General features: G+C 37.4%; 1 protein-coding gene across 1 annotated transcript in view; it reads left to right on the top strand.

Moving 5' to 3' along the window:
• The window catches only part of LOC131697472 (uncharacterized), a 74,206-nt gene extending 60,545 nt beyond the window's left edge, over positions 1–13,661 (top strand). Inside the window, exons 12-14 of the mRNA XM_058986510.1 lie at positions 10,579–10,649; positions 12,906–13,016; positions 13,656–13,661. Of these exons, the coding sequence (XP_058842493.1) occupies positions 10,579–10,649; positions 12,906–13,016; positions 13,656–13,661 (188 nt within the window). The remainder of the gene's footprint in view (positions 1–10,578; positions 10,650–12,905; positions 13,017–13,655) is intronic.
• The last annotated feature ends 549 nt before the right edge of the window (positions 13,662–14,210 follow it).

Here is a 14,210-nt window from a genome sequence, read left to right as displayed (position 1 = left end):
TTCTTTGTTCTCGAAGTGTGAACTGTTATTTTTTTTGTGCAAAAGAAACAAGAGACAAGTGTTCACACGGCCAGGTATGGTTCAATCAACAAGGCTGTGGCTCAGTGTAACTCACAGTATTACAGCGGATTCGCTTCACTTTTTAAACTGAGCTTGGACTACAGGACCGCTTTGTATTGTTGGTGTATGTACAGTTGTGGGGGTCATTTGGTCGTGTGAGCTGCTGCTGTCCACAAGGAACAGTGCTGAACCACGGCAAAAAGCAGGTACAGGAACTACAGTAAAAGCTTTGTGAATCTGTTCTATTGTCTTCCTCCCTCTCCCTGTATAAATCATAACTCCCAGTATTTGCTTGTTAAAAATCTAGATAAAACTAGTCGTGTTACATGCTGGGGCTGCAGGCAAACCACAGGGCTTGCAGTTTAATTTGGGACGAATGCAAGTTGTGTCTACCTAAAAAAATGGTAATCATTGGAAAGTTCAGGGGAAGTAACTTAAAACTGATAAAAAGTGGGATACCTGACACGTGAACTAAAACTGAGAACACACTCAGTGCGTTTTGCAAATCAGACACATCCCTGCTATTTGATAGTACAGTGCCGCTTATTGGAAACAGAATGTTATTTTTAAATTGATTTTCACCTCTACAGCAGCAAGGCCGTGTCTTAAAGTGCTACTGGGGTCCTGTAAGTGGACAGGTTATAGTATCTGAATACATAACTTACCATTGCTGTTTTGTAGGTATTCCCACAATATCATTTTCCTCCCTGCTGGAATACATGTGAGAATGTGCCTGGAGCCTTAATTGAATGATGGATGGTTAATTAGGCTCCAGTCACATTTATATAAGGAAGGAACAATCCTTTGTCTGGTGGTGGTGTTTAGGTGAGTGTTTGTATTTGTATTTTATGGTAACTTGGTCAGTCTCAAGGAGGCACTATCTCACTCTGACACCATATGTAGCAGGATAGCATCAAAAAGAAGACTTATTAACACAAAAGACAGGAACAAATAAACAAGCACAAGGGTGAAAATAAAAGGTTAAACAAAACATTCACCTTCACTGACCAAGTTACCACAAAATACAAATACAAACACTCACCTCAACACCACCACCAGACAAAGGAGCCTAATTAAGCATCAATTATTCAATTAAGGCTCCAGCCACATTCTCACATGTATTCTGAGAATCTGAAACCCCACCCTGCCAACCCTCTATATATATATATACACACACACACACACTTCTAGTTTTTGCCCTGCCACAGTCACTCACACAGTACTTAATTACAATAGAAATGAGGAACAACAGTTTTCCCAAAATAATTGCTGTAAATGTCCCTGCATGTCTAGTTCTTTGAAACTTCTTAAAAGTGTTTATTTGGTCCTGTGTCAAGCAACAAACAATGGTATATAGTGGTCTTTTTTCACAGACCTTCATTGCCACTAGTTTTGATGTATAACAATAAGTAGCTTTAAACTATTAAAATGAATTGTATAGTTTAGTAAGCTGCTAGTCGTTATACATCAGACTTATGCAGTGTAGTGCATTTCTCTGAGCAAGATATTTACCTTTGACCCCTGACACAAAGGTCCAATCGCATGGGACTAATGCTCATAGCTATTTTTTAGAGTCCAGGCGCAATGCATTCAGCTGAGTAATCTGTGAACAGAGCACCTCATTATTATATGAAAAGCATTAATGGCACTAATTGGTGCTAATTGGCACTTAAGCATTCCCTGAGAAGCCAAAATAATGGAGGGGAAAAAAAGCTAGGAACACTCTACAGGGCTGAGGTGCCCCTCCATTGTACTTGGTCTTGTGCGCACCACACCAACACAAAGGACAACAGGACAATAAAGTGAAATGTCTTAAAACGCTTACTGCCTGTGCTGAGGGAGTCTGTATCTTTCCTGCTGATTAATCTCAGTGCTTTGTGGAATTCATGAAACGGCACAGTGCTTTGCTAAACATTTCCAATATCAAGAACATATACCGTCTCATACCAGAAGCATGTATCACCTTGAATCACCCTAACATTTACAATACATGTATGTTTCTATATGTCTAAATAACAGACGGTACTGGTCAGATTCCAAGTTAAACATCTGCCAATGCACCTATCATTGATGGCTTCTTACTCCTGTACAGTAGACATATACTAAAATGAAGCTCTTTTTCAGCAGTACACTGCTTTTATGTGCCTACTATTTGCACAACCTCAAGCCAGAATACCTTATTGTCCTTGACATTAACTTGAAATTACTGGGCAAACAAACAACAAAGCTATTGATAAGCAGAAGTATGGCATATGTTGGGTTTCTTTAAAGTAGGGAGGGTAAAAAAAAAAAAAAAAATCTGTCAAAGAGCTCATTATGTTCAGTGCAACCAGAAAAGGGCCCTCCACAATGCTCTTATTAATGGCACAACGTCAAGGGGAACGACAGCAATAATAGCATATCATTTTGCTTTGTTTGTATTATCACTGGAGATCTCGCAGGCTTGCGGTGATGCGAATGGCTGCAGGCCCAGCCCACTTACCCCAGGCTGCTGCGTGTGGCGACACTTATTATTTTATCCCCCTCCTCGCTCACTTTACAACATAATGGGAGCCCGTCTCAGCCCAAGCGGCACAATCTTGCCAGCTGCTGACAGGTTTATGAAAAGGCCCTGATGTGGCAGCAGTTGAACCATGGCACAGCATTCCACACTTCTGGCTTCGCAACTGTAGCATGCAGCAAGTGAAACAAAAACATGAAAAATAAATGTAATACATGAAGGGTCGAGAAGCGTCACAAACCTAAACACACAATTAACAAGACAACATTGATAACGTTCAGCCCCGGTGACAGAGTTAAGTGCGTGACATGGGGATGGAGGGGATGATGAGGATGACTGGAGACGTTTCTGCTGAAGGGTGCATTGCTGGTTATTGAAAAAAGACACAGGTTGAATAAAGTGTTAATGGAATGGCATGGATTGGTTATTCGACATTTTTTCACATGCAGGAAGCTGTTCTAAAGAAAAAGTTTAGTTAGCACTCCGTAAAGGAGTTAGGCTTTTGTTTTGGTTTGTTTGCTTTGATTTATTGTAAATAAAAGTGCGTTCCTGTGTTGGGTCAGTGATTTTAAAGGGTGCAAACAAACCCAAGTCAAGGGCTTTGCCACAATGTATATGTGTGTGTGTATCTATCTATCTATCTATCTATCTATCTATCTATCTATCTATCTATCTATCTATCTATCTATATTATACACAATTTAAAACCAAGTAATAAGAATACATTTAATCTGATTGTTTGTGAGCTAGAGGAATGTTTACTGGTTCCCAAGCAGTGGCCATTAATTGTGTTGTGTTGGTTTGTGTTCAGTGTTAATAATTCTTTGGAATAGCCTTGGTTAGCTTTCTGATTAATTCCTGATTTAGTGCCAGACCCTACAGTAGGTCTCTCTGGACAACTCATTGAAGCTTAGTCTCTTGTAACAGAGGGTGACACCCCCAGAGTGTGCAGTGGCTGTAAAGTAATCTGTATTGTGGAGCATTTTCTAAGGAACCTGGTATGCAGTAAACTTTATATCCTCTAATTAAGCAGTTTCATGCCTTCTGTATGAAAGGCTTTCAAAAAAGGAAAACCTACTACAAAGTTAGGGGCTGTGCGAACTGAATTCAGATGCAGTACAATAGAAGGATCTATTACAAACACTCACCCCATTGCAGTTTTGCTGAAAGCAATTTTACTTATTCAGAAATCATGAAATACAAACCACAAACTTCTCCTATAAGCTTGTGACAAGGTATATATTTATGTGTCGAATTTCCTTGTTTTATCTTTTTCATATACAAATAAAACATTCAGTGCCAGGAAATTTCTGATAATATGTCCTTCACTTGGTTATGTAACATTTTTATTAAGGATTGAATCATGTTTTGCTTAAAGCAGTGTTAACTTAAGTTAGAAAATCATCACTTTCTCTCTTTCTTCTGTTGAAGATCTTTTGGTTCATTGCTTGTATTTTCTACTTCAATTTGGAATACCTCGATATTTCAAAGACCACTCTAAGACACTTAACTCATTTACGAAAGGGCACTAAACATAATGATGCACTATAATTGCAATTAGTGTGCAAGTTCATAATTTTCCGTGTTTACTATTGCAATTGTATTCATTATCGTGTGAAATAGTGGCCATATTATTATTATTTATTTCTTAGCAGACGCCCTTATCCAGGGCGACTTACAATTGTTACAACATATCACATTATACATTATTTTTACATACAATTACCCATTTATACAGTTGGGTTATTACTGGAGCAATCTAGGTAAAGTACCTTGCTCAAGGGTACAACAGCAGTGTCCCCCACTGGGGATTGAACCCACAACCCGCCGGTCAAGAGTCCAGAGCCCTAACCACTACTCCACACTGCTGCCAGTTGTCCCAGGCCCGAGCTATGGGGGGGCCCCAGGCCCGAGCATTATTTATTGTTTTAATTGTATTGCCAAAACACATTTCCTTAAGTCCTGGAAATATTTTCTTACTCTACACTAATCATTTTTGCATTCAAATCTTACCATAAGCTTTCAATGTTTTTTTCCACCTTTCCTTGGCTGAGAAATGGTTTGCTCGAAACGGCTTGCTCATGAGCGCGCGACAGACCTCACACATACCATCATCACCAGGGATCCTAGTTTTCCGCAATTAAAAAAAAATTAAATTCTCTGATAAAAAACTATAAAAATCTGCGTTACTCCGCAAATAAAATAAAATGCTCAAATTGCGCCCTCCACCATCACATCATAAGATAAACAAACAGAACTATTGAATAACAGTTAACACAGGAAGCATCTTTTAACTTCTAAGGAAGTTACAAGCTCACCAGTGCCATCAATCACTAATATAAACAAACTTACCATTTTACTTTTACAAATACTTCTGTGTACTAATAATAATAAAACTATAAATAGTATTCATGGCAGTTTATCTCTGAGTCTTTGTTATCTGGATATTCCCAAACTCCTTGACCCGATCTTAGGGGTGATTTTTTTTTTTTTTTAAATCGTTTTCTACATGTTTAAGCAGCTCATTCAGTTGTTACAATGCACTGGACACTGAAGTAAACTGCAGCTATGTTTCAGCATGAATGAGACACTGACAGTGCGCCTCATTCAACCTTGACCTCTGTACACTAGAAGCAGTTTTATTAAACAAGTATGTTTCCATAAATTTAAAGCAAAATTGCCTGTATTGATGATTATATATGATAAGTGTATTGATTTGGTTATCAAACAAACAAAAAAGCCTTTTCTGCCCCGTCCCAAGTGTAAAACTTAAAATCTGTGTTTTTCCACGTTATGCCGCAGCAAATGGATTGCATTATGCTTATGCTCAGTGTATAAAAATTACGTGTGATTGTAGGCGGATTTAAAAAAAAGTCATTGTAAATCCCACTCGAATCAGAGCTGTGAAGCAGGAACCCTATCTTAAAGAATTTTGTAAGTGATGTAAATAAAGAGAAAAACAACGTGATTTCACAAAGAGAAAGGTCGTCGACCTACTGAATGCAATCTACAAAATTAAACTGCAAACTGTTTTGGGGAAAATTTGCATCGCCATTAGGATCTTTTGCACACTGCCTGTGACTTGCTGAGGGAGAACGAGCTTTCAAAGTAAACTTTTGATCATCAAAAATGTTCTCAAACATACAGGTAGGCATACACTACCCACTCGATATATCGCGGGTGTCGGGTCAAATATAAATCCGCTATATTGAGGGCCACGATATAGCGAGAGACCCATGGAAAATCAAATACATACAGTACAACCACTCCCTCGGGTGCGTCAGGGTCCAGTATAAATTCTCTATGCAACCTGCTTTTTTTTCATTTTTCGTATAAAAAGCAGCATTTTAATTTGTACTTCTCATCAACTTCAGTCTCCAATTAATTTCATGAGTCTTCCTCTCCTTTCTCAAATGCACAAACCTGCTGCATTGAAATAATCCATTCCCAACACAACATAGGAGGCTTGTTGCTAGGGAGCTGACGTCACTGCCTTGTGGCTTTTGCTAGTGCATTGCTGCCACACTTGAACACTTCGTTGGCTAGATATTTAATTTGCTTATTGTTATTGTGCAATGTGTGTATATGATAACAGTACAATAGTAATGCTTTATTTTTTAATAGCTTTGTATATTGTTGTTTGTGATGTGCAGTACGAAATAAAACAAACAGTAATTCTAAGCGCCTATGTATTCTAAGCATCAAATTTATCACTATTATAACACATTTATTTTTTTTTTTTTTGGGGGGGGGGGGGATAAGGTATAGAAATGGTGGACATTGACGAAATGTTTTTTGGTTTCTTTTTAATCACTCAATCATTCATCCTTGACCATGACATGCTTGAGTGACTATGACTGAAGCATATGCACTTAATCACCTAATTAGTGAGACAGTTGATTGGACACTGGATATGGAGTGATTTCAACTGTTGAATTGCAAGCTTCAATAAAAGCAATAAACAAAAAAAACAATATGCCATGTCTGTCAAGAAAGCAGCACCTTCGTGTAATCGGCATGTTGGAGGCTGGACTAGGGCAGCGTACTGTGGCTAACCGTCTTGGGTGCTCACAGCCAGCAATTTCAAACCTGGCGAGACGATATAACCAGACACACTCTGTCAATGACAGGCCACGAACTGGGAGACCAAGTCACAACACCTGCCCAAGATCAACAGATTTTGCAGCATCTTCATGATGTCAATTGTTAATCAGCACAATAAAAAGTCACTGCACAGAGTTTGTCATTTTTTCAATCACATCTAGTGAATTTTATTGAAATATAAGTGATACTCTTCTTTTGCTGCCCAAATATAAGTGATACATTCCTTTTGATGCTCAAATATAAGTGATAAGTTTCTTGGGTTCAGAATCTTGGTAACATACAGAGTGTGAATATTAACATAAAAGTAACATAGACACCCCACCCCAAGAGGGTTTTTATAGAACTGGTGAAACCCATTTATTAAATGTGTCGCTACACTAGCCTGAACAGAATACTACCCCCACCCCCAATACAAACATGAGAGGGTAATTCATTTAGTGCCAGGTGAAAAGTTTTTTTGTGTTACTATACTCAAATAGACTGGTTTGCATGATCAATTATGCTTCACGCTGCTAGGTGTCTATTCATTTCAAAGTACTTCACATCTGACTCCTACCAAACCATCATTTAAAAAAATAATAATATTCAGGAACATAGCCAAGGATTTCATAATACTGTTCCAAATTAGTAGTGATTATCCATCCTGTGGACACAGAAGATGACGTTTCCATAACTAGCAAAGATGAAGTTATTCAAACGATAGGGAATGTTCACTGATGGGAGCACTCACAATGGGTTCCTCAGTACCATTGTAGATAAATAAAATCGTAAAGATATATCTAAAGAATCACACAGGTTCCTTTGTGAATGAATATATATATATTCACAAACAAATCTCCCAGGAAATAGGGTAGATCAGATTCAATAATAAATTGCAGTGAGGCAAAATAAATAAATAAAAAATGAACAAAACAAAAATCCTAAAAATAAAATAAATCACGTCTTGGAGGCCTATTATTCTTCTCTTTATCTGGGTTGAATCGCCTTCATTGCAGATTAGTTTTTTTTTATTGTTATTTAGGGTTTTCTTTTTTTTTTGAGAAATTACTCTTGGCTTTTTTATGTAGTCATTCTCTAGATTAACATTATCTGGTAGGCTGCACACCAAAGGAAGGAACCTGTGTCCCCTAAGCGAAAGTAAAAAAAAAAAAAAAAAAAAACCCATCAAGCGCTGGAGTGTAATCAGATAAGGATATCAAGCTGGTATTAGTGTGTAAGCTTTTCCAGGCCCCAGCCTCCTCTATGGGCTGCAGCTCTCTCTTCATTTGTCACCCCAACGCATCTTTTGTGTGGGTAATTTCCCATTGGTATTGCTCTGAGCTCAAAGTTGACTAGCCTCTTTCTTGAACTATTATGTCCACCAAGCTTCGTACATCTGCAATAAATCCAGGGAGGATTTTCAGGCGTGGAATGAGGTAGTGAAGGTGGCGGTCAGCAACTGATAAGACTTGAAGTCTGCGGATTTCTATTGTTTTCACCAAATGGAGTAACTGCCACTGAATTGATTCTTGAAAAGATTTGATTGGGATTTGCCAGATGTCTGAGTATCTGAAGTGAGGTAGAGGCTGGTTCTAAGCCAGTAGGGATCGGCTTGAAACATTGCTTCTATCCAGAAAGGGCTGTCACAGATATTTGCAAACAGATGTACAGACTGGGCTATGGGTTTTGTTCAGTCAACCTTTAACAAGTAAAGTTGACTAGATGTGAATATAATCATTGAATTTTAAAAGAAAATCATTGTATACCTAATTTGGATTAAGGATAAGCAGATAATCCAAAGATTTCGAGAAAACGCTCTGTAAATAATAAATAGGTAGCTTGATTCTTAGAATATAATTGAGGAATTGAGGACATGCATCTTGTGAAACGTAATTACATTAAGCTTTCCAGAATATTCAGGTTCATATGAAAGAGTCCTTCAGTTATATGTGGCTTATTATATTACATTTTAAACAGCTATCAGAGTGTTGTCTTAGGCCAATTTTACAGACGAATAGAAAGTTCTAGTTGTGATGTCGAAAGTAGCAAACACATAGGAGGTATTCGTGGGCTGCCATCTTTTTTTTCTTTTTCCTTGCTTCAGTCAATCAACCTTTATTCTGATATGTGAGAGAAACAATGTGTCCTCAAGCACACCCCTTCTTTTCATCCCATGAAGAACCTACTAAGTGGGCATTTTGTGTAAAATGCTTTGCATCATTAACTTGATTTGTAAGGCAAACACACAACTGTCAAGTTGCATACCAGGAGAAGTAATGTGGCCCTCTGCAAACCTGAGCCATGCTTTTGTGTTTTTGGTACACAGACATCTTCAGCTTTTAAACCAAACAAGAAACTTTAACCACCTGCAAATACTTTAAGTAAATCAATTTATGAAACACTTTTGGTCAGCTCAAATCCCTACACTTTTTAATCTACTGATGTTATTTTTGGATAGCCAGTAAGCCTATAGCCGTAAACTCTTCTCCCTTTTTGGTATAAAGCAAAACAGATAAGCACAGAAAATCCCACCTGAATTGGTACCTATGTTAGCACCTGTGTTTATTTGTTCATAACTCTTTCAAAGAGGACTGGCATGATTTTCAACACTATGTCATTGGATTGCTATTATAAATGAAGGCTATTGTATTTGCTGAACCAAGTTAAAGTCTACTTACGTTGTTAAACAAACTGCATACATACCATATTATTTACTTTACATACTTAATTAGGAACTGTGATATTGACTGTTATACTATACCCTCTAAATAATCCAGAACAATAGAGATTCATTTTTGTTTTGCACCATGGCTGTCTTACAAAATTGAAATTTATGGACAAACATTTGTTATGTGAATTGATAGTATTGACAGTATGCACTTCATTAAAGCTATTTTCTGTAGCATTGGCTGTGACATTTGTTTCTAAGCTATTTTTTTTCTGTTTTTTTTTGTCAGCTTGTCCTGTTCAAACTAAAAAGATCACCTGTAAAATCCACAGAGGACATCTTCAAACCTGAGCTCAAACCTAATGCTGTTTTTTTTTGTTTTTCTTCCATAGAGCAAACATTAATGCCAGGTTGTCTAGCCAAGTTTCATGGACAATTCTATAGAAAAGAACTGCTGACAAGCATCAGATATTGTCAGCTATCAATCCACTTAAAAATTTTATTTTTCAAGAAGGCTTTGGGCCAAAAAGGCCTTATTAACCTTTCAAAATGTAATCATTAATATATATTTTTTTAAATGGATGAGCTTAAAAATGTATAAAAAAAACTCTCACAATCCCCCTACACACACCCCACCCTCCCGTTTTTTTTTTTTTTTTCCTAACTGTGATAAGGGTTGACCTGTTGGGTGCATTTAGCCTTGTAACTGTTTTATAGCCCTGTTAAGAAGAAGTTAATAAAAGCTGTGCAATAGGCCAAAAGAAGAAGAAAAACAGCATCTAAAACGCATTTCTGTTTCATGTCAACATGGCTCTTTAAACTGAGCAGATCAGATACTGGCCTTATGAAAATAACTGCAATGTTGCTATAATTGTGCTGTATTTCACTGCGGTTTTTATTTACTTTTCAAATAAAGATCTGCATTAGAACAACAATGCCATATGTTCTAAATAACCTGGATGTGACGACTGAAACAGGAAGTGCTGTACAAAGTGAATCTATACTATACAAAGAGAAATATGCTAGTTAAAATAACAGTGATACTTCATACTCTATCCAGTTGCTCTTTAAGGTCCCTCACTTCTAATTAGCCTATTATTGTGAGTAAACATTTAATAAAACAAATCTAACTGATCCCCTTAAGTTTCTTTTATTTGTTTTCTGTTTTGGTAGATGCGTTTTTTTGCTGTAGGTTTTGAACTGCTTGCTCTGAAAACAGAGCTGTATTTGTATAACTCCCAGCCTTTTTTTCTGTGTTCTTTTGCAGTTGACTTTTTGGCAAAATACTGCATTTTCAGTCAAGAGAAGTTGGCCAAATACAAAAGGGCTTTTGAAGCGGTGAGTGCAGTTTTTGACTTCTCTTCTTTCCCCCACAGCCAGTGGTGGCTCAGATGAAATAACCCGAGGTGGAGGCTTGTGGTTCACAGCTCTTGAATTGCTCCTAAATCAAGTGTAACTTTAGAAAGCAGGCACACTTTTCTCTCCCAAGAACAATTCCCATATCCGCTCCTACTTTTTTATTATTCTGCTCAGCCTTCCAACAAAGAAACCACTGGCCAAATTAAAGGGTGGGCATTAACAAAAGCATCACATTCAGAATTTACAATTAGATTACTACTCAAACTGAACTTTTATTTATATCTCTTTTCAAAATGTTTTTGACCCTAAATACACTGTTGTTGTTATGTCATGTCTTTTCTAAAGATACATTGGTAATGTTTTATTGGGCATATTTAATTTATATATAATTACCTTTTTTTATTGAAGTTCAGTTACATGTTCAAATTTATAGATATGCAATATTCAGAAAACTGGCAAATGGAATAAAATCTTTCATATGGTTTAATTTCTCAATTAAATGCTTTTACTTGTAACTTAAATCCATGGGTCAATCCACTACCCTACTGGAATTCTTCCACGGCAGGCTAATTCACTGGCCTCTAATCTAGCTCAGGTCACCAGTGAAATGAATCTGGTGAAGCGAACTTCGCCCCCAAAGTACATTAGTCCATGCATAAAACTAGCACACAATTCTGTACAATTGCCTGAGAGGTCTGAATGGCAGAAGTTGTTCAGGTCAGAATTGATGTGTGCTTGCAGAGCTATTAGGGGAAGCTCTCATAGTGCCTGCTGGCACTCTGCCTGACTGGTGCCAGTGCTATTGTCCCCGAGCCTCCATTCTAAGTAAACTGCGGTTCACAACAAAAACATGGCATGCCCGTAAAAACAGTATTTTCTCTAATTCGTAATACTGTGTGGGTTATAGTAACTCGCTTTGTCTTCCATGTGCAATGAAGACAGGATTAAGGTTGTTTTTCTTGTACTCGTAGTTTACAAAAGCCAGGATATATGAATTCTAAGAAACTTCAACTGATGTCAGATATGTCATTCAACATTCTGCTAATCCTGACACTTAGTCCTCCTTTGTCATCCACTTACGAGTCAGGGTTGCCATATGACTCTGCTTCTTCTGCTTCTTCTTTACATCTGGCTAATGTTGACTCTAGCATGTTAATGAATCAAAAGAAAAGAGAACATTAATTTGGGACCTAAACAGGTGTTCAGAATTATACCAGTTCTAGTGTTTTTATAGTTAACGTGGAATATACTAAGAACATATAATCAGCCAGCCAATAGAACATATATGCAGTAGGTATAATAGACCAAATGGCAAGATGTCTACAAGAGGTTCAGACATAGCTGTGTTCATTGACAAGCATGCTTGGCTGTGAGAAAACCAATCTAACATTTCACCAATTAAAGGCTGACACCAGCACTGTGATACAAAGGTCAAATGCACTAGTGCTTGGACATTGCACTGCCTGGTCTGTGGTCAGAGGTTATCATTGTTTTTGGATAGCATGTTGCCCAGTTTGAAAAATTCCAAGTCAAGAGTAAGTCAGGTGCTCTCAATCATGCAAACCTGTTAAAATAATTTGTTCTGAAGACAAGCCACTAGCATCCTGAAATGGAAGTTACCATCTGGTGCCAAACAGTAATGTCCACAAGAACTTCACAGACACAATATGCAGGGAATATTTAAAAATACACAGTAATCAAGGGAGGGGTGAAAAAACTGCTAAAAGAAAATGGTTTTAAAAAAAAAAAACAACAACAATGTAAAACTTTATTGATCTCAGTTCCATGTAATGAAAAAAGATTTGCTGTTTTAGTGAACACCCTGTTAGAAGTCAATTAGAGGCTATAGAGCACACTAATAGCAGAATGAACATCACACTTTAGAATGACATGGAGGCCAGTGCATATAACCTGTATTATATTAAAATTAATTTAGATGGGCAGATTCTGGTACGACTTTATTGCGTGCAGTGTTCCCTGTTTTATGTTGCTATTCAATCATACCAACTGAGCACATTACTCATGATTACATTCTATAAGCCCCTAGTTTAAAACATTTATATACTGCAACTCTGGAAAGTTTGAGTGAATATCACCACAGAACAATTGTAGTTTGTAATTTAACACACCCCTACACCTACAAACACACACATATGACTAATGTATTTTACTGAGAATAAATGCTGACTGTGAAAGAATAATATAGTGTTACTGATCTATGTTACTGTCTTCCAGGCGGACAGTGATGGGGATGGCTACCTGACCTGCTTTCAGGTGCTTGTGGCTCTGAAAGAAATCGTCCCACCAAGTGCCCTCACTGATGCTGAAGAGATTTATGTTTACAGGGTAAAGGTCTTACAGGAATGCTTTGTATTGCTGGGATTAACCATTTATACTGTAATATTAAAATGTTTATTATTAGGGTTCCTTGGCTACTGATTACTCTTGACCACTCTTCTGTGCTATGTGAATCTCTTTGCCAGTGAGTTTCATTAAGATTCCAAATCCATTTATACAGCAACATACAGGACCATTTCCACTTTTCATATGCAGGGATGTTACAAAGGCTTCCACTAACAGCATGGCAACCTGTCGTCAAAGTCACTCCATTTTTTTTTTACAATCCAGGAAAAGGAAAAACTAAAGCACTTCTCATATAATAGTTTTAGAACACTAATTTACTATTAATTATTATTAATTAGTCATTTGGCGGACGCTTTTATCCAAAGCGACTTACAGTGACTAGGGGGTGAACTATGTATGCATCAACAACTGCAGAGGTGTTGTCCCATGTGCATTAGAAGTTACTGGAACCCACCTTTTTCTAAGTAAGGCATGAACGAAGATGCACTTTCTCTTTAATCTTTCGAGTTGTGGGACAGTGTAGCCCAGTGGTAAGAGCTGAGGATCAATTGCCTGGAGTAACAGGGTTTGAGTCCTACCTCGTGATAAGGTCCCTGGGGCAAACTTCTCAACTCTGCTTAGGTGTAGAACGAGACAAGGCACACGCACAAGCATCATTAAAAAAGCTAAAATAGGTGATGGGAATCAGGACATTAAAAAAAAAAAAAAAAAGATATGCCAGTTTAAATCCATATGGTTTGCACAGTGTAATAAAATTCAAACCAGGGTCATTTGAGAAGGGGAAAAACAAGGATGATACACAAAAAAGCATTCCAGAAAATGTTCTGTAAGGATATGTGTCATCCAACTTGCCCTTGATAAAACCGATGTCCATCTTACAGTAAACCTGCATGATATAGTAAAGGAGAAAGAAGCCCCCCTTATTCTAAAAGCACACATACCGTACTCATAGATTTACCTTTTATAAATACAGTTAATATATTTGATCAAAATATATTATTGTATTGTTTTCTAGTATGTATTTAACTAAATCCACACAGTAATCCACATCAAGCCTCTTATAACAAAAGCTCATCTTAGCCTTTTTAAACCAATACAGCACCTTCCCCTGATTTTGAAAGCCATTGACAGGTGGAACCAGGGATGTCTGTGTTTGTTAGCCTGCTTTACTGTACA

Source organism: Acipenser ruthenus, chromosome 14 (genome assembly GCF_902713425.1).
Source record: "Acipenser ruthenus chromosome 14, fAciRut3.2 maternal haplotype, whole genome shotgun sequence".
NCBI lineage: Eukaryota > Metazoa > Chordata > Actinopteri > Acipenseriformes > Acipenseridae > Acipenser > Acipenser ruthenus.
Note: the sequence above shows the minus strand (reverse complement) of the source record. Positions and strands in the feature narration are given on the sequence as shown.